This window comes from Nicotiana attenuata, chromosome 1 (genome assembly GCF_001879085.1).
Source record: "Nicotiana attenuata strain UT chromosome 1, NIATTr2, whole genome shotgun sequence".
In the NCBI taxonomy this organism is placed as follows: Eukaryota; Viridiplantae; Streptophyta; class Magnoliopsida; order Solanales; family Solanaceae; genus Nicotiana; species Nicotiana attenuata.
In genome coordinates, this window is record NC_031989.1 from 82,383,071 (window position 1) to 82,389,146 (window position 6,076).

Sequence of the window (6,076 nt, forward strand, 5' to 3'; positions counted from 1 at the left end):
GCATGATGGGAGGTTTGTTATAATTTTTTTTTTCATTTAAACCAATTTAAGTTACAAAAAAGTCAAACTCAAGGAGGTAAAATGCTGGAAAATTATTTGGGAATAGAAAAAGAAGGAATTAAATACTTTAACTATAGTAAGACCTTTATTTTAGTTAATTAAATCTCATCCATTTATTTTTAACCATGACAAGTGTGACGATCTGATAGGTCGTTTTGAGTACTAGTCTTTATTTTCGTGTCCCTAGATCTCTATTAGCTCCATTTGATGGTCCGAGTCTTTCCGGAATTTTTTTACGTAAAAATTTGAAGAAAAATATAATATTTGGCTTTAAAAATAACTTGAGTTGTTCACGGTTAACATTTTGTGTAAACGACCCCGGATCGGCATTTGACAATTTTGGTAGGTCCGTATTGTGATTTTGGACTTGAGCATATGCCCGGAATTGAAATTGGAGGTCCCTAGGTTGATTCGACTTATTTTACCGAAAGCTAGTAATATGAAAGTTTGGAATTTTTTTAAGTTTGACCGTAAATTGACTTCATGGCTGTCGGGTTCAAATTTTAATTTTGGGACTTGGTATAGGTCCGTTTTGCTATTTGAAACTTGTCTGCAAAATTCGGTACAATTCGGAGTTAGTTTGATATAATTCAAACGCTCAGATGTGGTTCTAGTTGTTCTTGAGTTTCCCTTGAAAATTTCATTCATTTTGATGTTCGATTCGTAGTTTTAAATTTTATTTTTGTGATTTGATCACGTGAACGAGTTCGTATAATGTTATTACACTTGTGTGCATGTTTGGTTTGGAGCTCGAGGGGCTCGGGTGAGTTTCAGACGCGTTTCAGATAAGTTTGGAGAGTTTGCGGACTGCTGATGCAGTATTCACTTTTGGTGTTTGGTGCAGATCTCGCAATTGCGAACCTTGCTTTTACAGACAAAAATTCACATTTGCTAGCAGGGCGTAAGATTGGGTAACCTCGCATTTTGCGAACTGTCTAGGATCACTCTTGCGAGAATTTGGTCGCATTTGCGATGCCTGGCAAAAATAGAACATTTTCGCATTTGCGAAGATTCTGACCGCATTTAGGAAGGTTGGGTTTTCGCATTTGCGATATCTGGGCTTCTGATGCACAGTTCACATTTGCGACCTGTGCTTCGCAATTGCGAACAAGACATCACAATTGCGATATCTGCAGTTGAGTAAAAGAAAAAAAATCGGGATTTATCTTATTTTACACCATTTCTCAACCCTAAACACTCTAGAGGCGATTTTTCAAGAGACTTTTCTTCCCAAAATCATTGGTAAACAACTCTAATTCACTTTCTTTCAATTCCCCGTTATTTTTCATGAGATTTCAATATCAAATCTAGGATTTTCATGGTAGAAATTATGGAGTTGGGTAGAAAATGAGAATTTTGTAAAATTGAGATTTAGATCCCATATTGAGGTCGAATTTCAAAATAAATCACATAACCGGGCTCGGGGGTAAATGGATAATTGGATTTTGGTCTGAATTTCGGGTTTTGACCAAGCGACCCCGGTGTTGACTTTTTAAAAAGTGATCAAAATTGAATATTTTTCATTAATGGGTTGTTTCTAAAGCTTATTTTGAATTATTTGATCGGTAATTTGTTAGATTTGGTTGGTTTGGAGGCTCAATTAAAAGCCAAAGCCGTGGTTGATTGATTGCTTTGATTCGTGGAGTGAGGTAAGTGTTGTGTCTAACCTTGATTTGAGGGAATTAGGATTTGTTGAATTAATTGTTACGTGAATTATGTGGAGAAACGTCGTATATGCGAGGTGACGAGTGTATATACGCCGTTATGGTATTTAGCATGCGGAATTTGGATATTTATTTTCATGCATTTATTTCATGATATCTCTCGTTATATGCCTTAATTGTTACATGTTTTTACTCGACTTCTATGCTATTTTGTTTACTTGTTATTTAGTTGTTACTTGTCTTAATTTGTTCATTCCTAATATGATTTCTGCTTATTTGCCATCTGTTTCTACTTGCCCTAATTGTATATTTTAACTGTTACATATTTTACCTGTTTTTTTTATTGTTCTTATATTATTTGATGCACTCTAAAATGTTATTGTACTTATGTGAAATGTTTAACTGTTATGTACTGATGAATTGGTAAAGTTTGAGATTTCGGGATGCTAGATATTATTCTATGGTTCTTTACTGTCTTGTACATTCACCTTCTTGATGTTGATGTTTTGTAAATATTGTTGTTAAATCATTTATGTTGATGACTTGAAAATTATTTGGGGGTGAGTTGCACTCCGCAACGAAAGTAAATGGTATTGAAATGATATGAAGAATAAGGATGGATTATAATATGAACAGATAATAGTATGGTGGGATTGGATTGGATTGCGAGCCGCAATAGATCGGATATGTTGTAATTGTTTGTGATTGTTAAATTATCCTCAGTATTGTGATATGAGACTTTGTTATTCTGGGCTCTCTGGTAGTTGACCTTCGGGTCCGTCTTTATGATTGCTTTATTTCTATCCCTATTTTTCTGTCGTTATTATCAAGTGACGAGGCTATTTCGTCGAGGTTAGGCTCGACACTTACATGGTACATGAGTCGATTATATTCATACTACACTTTTGCACTTCCTGTGCAGATACCGGTGTGGGTCCTAACGGCACATAGCGAGACTACTCGGATTCAGCTACTTTTGGAGACTTGAGGTATAGCTGCATGGCGTCCGCAACCGTGAAGTCCCCTTCCGGTCTATCATTACCTTTTATTTAGATTCAAACAATGACTTATAATCCAAATGCATACTAGAGAGAAAGAAAGATCAGTAAATCACACACAATCGACAATGGAAGCAATGGAAACAACGCAAGATACAGTGATGCATGATGAAGAGGCTGACCAATTACTTCGCGGCGTAAACAAACCAAAGGAAGGGACACATGGAAAAGATAGCTTCAAGGAAAAACTAATCCCCTCTGACAACAACACCACACCTCTGGATTTTGAATGCGACGCCTTCAACAATATATCACTTGAAGACGAAAACACAAACCCAGCAAACCACCCAAACTTCATACCCATTTCAACACAAGATAAAGAAAGGCTATATCAATCATGGAAACAAGCTATCATCATAAAACTTCTTGGGAAACGACTAGGATATGTACAACTAAGGGATAGAATACATAGGCTATGGAGATCCGCAGAAGCCCTAAATCTGATAGACTTGGGTAATGATTTCTACGTCATAAAGTTTGAATCACAAGAAATCTACAACAAAGCCTTACAACAGAGTCCATGGTTTATTGGGTCACAATACCTATCAATCCGACAATGGGAGCCAAAGTTCGACCCATATGAAGCAAAAGAAATCACAACCACAATATGGATACGTTTGCAAGACTTGCCAACTGAATTCTATGATTTTACAATTCTAAAAAGGATCAGCCAAATGCTAGGCACACTACCAAAAATTGACAATTGCACAGCACAAGCAACTAGAGGACAATATGCAAGACTCTGCATCTTTGCTCCAATAGGAAAAAAACTACCAACATCAGTGTTACTGGGAACCCACCTCCAGCAAATACATTATGAGGACACAAACCCAATATGCACCCTATGTGGATGCTTAGGGCATAAACATAACCAATGTACAATGAAGACACAATCCCAGGAAACTACGACAAATGAAGAAATTACAAGCAAATCAGCATCTGAAGGGCCTTGGAAAACAGTTGTATACCCAAAGAGAAAAGGCAAAGAGCAGGTAAACTTCCACAACCTAAACCAAGTGCTAGTTCCAATATCAGTAGTTATACCAAACGCAGGACTGGGCAATCAACGTAAGGAAGCTCAATGGGTAAGGAAGAGGAGAGTCAAACCACCGTCGTCAAAGAGGCACAAATCAATGATCAACACTGACGAAGAAACCAAAAGAAGCAATAGAGTCGACATCAACACTACGAACAGTACACGTAATTTTATCACAAATCCTGACGCCAAGACAAAGCCACGCAACCCTAATTCCACTCCCCCAGTAGAGCCTACTCAACCACAAACGGAAACAAAAATTACACTTGTACCAAGTTTATACACGTCAATACATGACGTGGCATGTGAAAAATCACCCACAAATGGGAAAGACACTAACAACAAATACTCTTCATCTTTAGTACATACACATAATCCTTTCTCTATCCTATCCAATACACAAACTGACAACACCCTTCATAACACCTCTGACAATTCTATTCCAAGTAATGACTACTCCCCACCTACACCCCTACTAAAAATCTAGTCACTAACACGCCCCTACAATCTAAAAATGACCTTTCAACCAAAACCAAAAACAAACTTTCCACCAAATATCTTCCAAATATCCCCTACCCTACTACTAAATCACCTGAAATAAATGACCCCAAAATTATCCCAAAGGAAACAACTGACCTATCAAGTATTTCGGCCCAAAAAAGGCAACAAAGCCCACACAACATTGCTGAAGAAGCTCATTCAATTATATCCAACCGGGATAAATTTATCCAATCTATCAAACTAATAATTTTCCCTACTACACCCGCGTCTAGACTAGGAATGATCGCCTCCGACAGTGCATTTAATGCATGGCAGGTACCTGCAACTCCACAGACACCCCTCTTCTTAGATTGCACTAGTGCCGGCGGGTTAAATCCCATCATCCCCCATCAACATGATCAATACCTACCCCCACCTACACAGGCCCTCCCTCCCTACAATCCTCTTATTTAAACCATCAACACCCAAATTCAAACCACACCATCACAAAACTCAGAACAATATCGCTCATTGCAACTGGCAAATGCCTCGCTCACCTTTGAGAAATAGCTCACGCCGGAGCTATGGGGAACCAAGTAGGACAAACCTGAGCAACGACGTGCGCTACTAACAACCCCCCTTTTCCAACTAACTACCTACCACGTACAACGGACACTCAATACACTCAGTCACTTAAACTTTCTATCTCCAAACCCCATTCCCTCCGATGGGTTACCACTACCCGTTGAATGGATAATACAATCCCTATCAGTTCCCTCTAGCCTACTAAAACAACGTCGAACTCAACCACCAACATTACTACCATCAAGCAACACAAACCCCACTACCACAACAACAGGAGGACACACCAACACAGCAACTACCAAGGTACTGAAATTTTGATTTCATGGTGAAGCAAGTAACCATGCTAATGGAGAACACGACCACTCTATCACACTATGTCTCCCAAGGACTCCACTCAAATATGAGGATGCAGCATGCGCACCAACGACTACAAGTGCAAGAAATCATAGCACTGGAGCTCAACAATCAGATCCTGGACATGCAGGCAGCAGCAGCCACACAACAAGCAGCAGACCAGACTCTGCGTTGGAATACACCCCCACCACCCAACTTATGGAGCTCATCACCAACTATGGCGCCCCAACACGTTTCACCAGAACCACAGGAGGAAGAACAAGTTGTACCACTCTTGCCACAATTCCTACTGGTGGAACTACAATACTAAAGAAAATTCCTTATCAGTGTTCCCCCACCAGTCACGGAGATGGGCATCAACATGAGGATCTACCCCATCGACCCCTTATCTTACTCCATTGTGATGGTCCCAATACTGAGGGAACAAGCACCGCTACAAGAATACAATAACTACCAACAACTATCTCTTACTCTGAACCCAACGAGGAATCAGCAAGAGAGGATAACACAACACATACCCTTAATGAAGATACTGCTATGGAACTGTAGGAGAGCAAATGTGGCTGAGTTCGGAAGAAATCTCAGAGCAATTCTCTCTTGGAATAATCCCAATATGGTCTGTCTAAGAAGCACATGAAACACTAATGTTGGAGCTAGGTTTTACTAATATGCTACATGTTGATGCAGTAGGTTATTCAGGTGGACTGATCATGCTGTAGAAGGATCACAAAGTGGCTCAGGTGGACCCCATTGGAGTTACCAATCAGGAAATCCATGCAAATATTCAAGTAAGTCCCACGAGCCCTGGATATCGTCTCTTGTTTGTGAAAGTACTAATT

The 6,076-nt window shown here is 39.4% G+C and overlaps 1 protein-coding gene across 1 annotated transcript; it reads left to right on the top strand.

The window, feature by feature from the left end:
* Positions 2,851–5,687, top strand: LOC109237845. Its single transcript, XM_019404237.1, has 2 exons — positions 2,851–3,982; positions 5,215–5,687. The coding sequence occupies exons 1-2, from the start codon at positions 2,851–2,853 to the stop codon at positions 5,685–5,687; spliced, it is 1,605 nt and encodes a 534-aa protein (XP_019259782.1).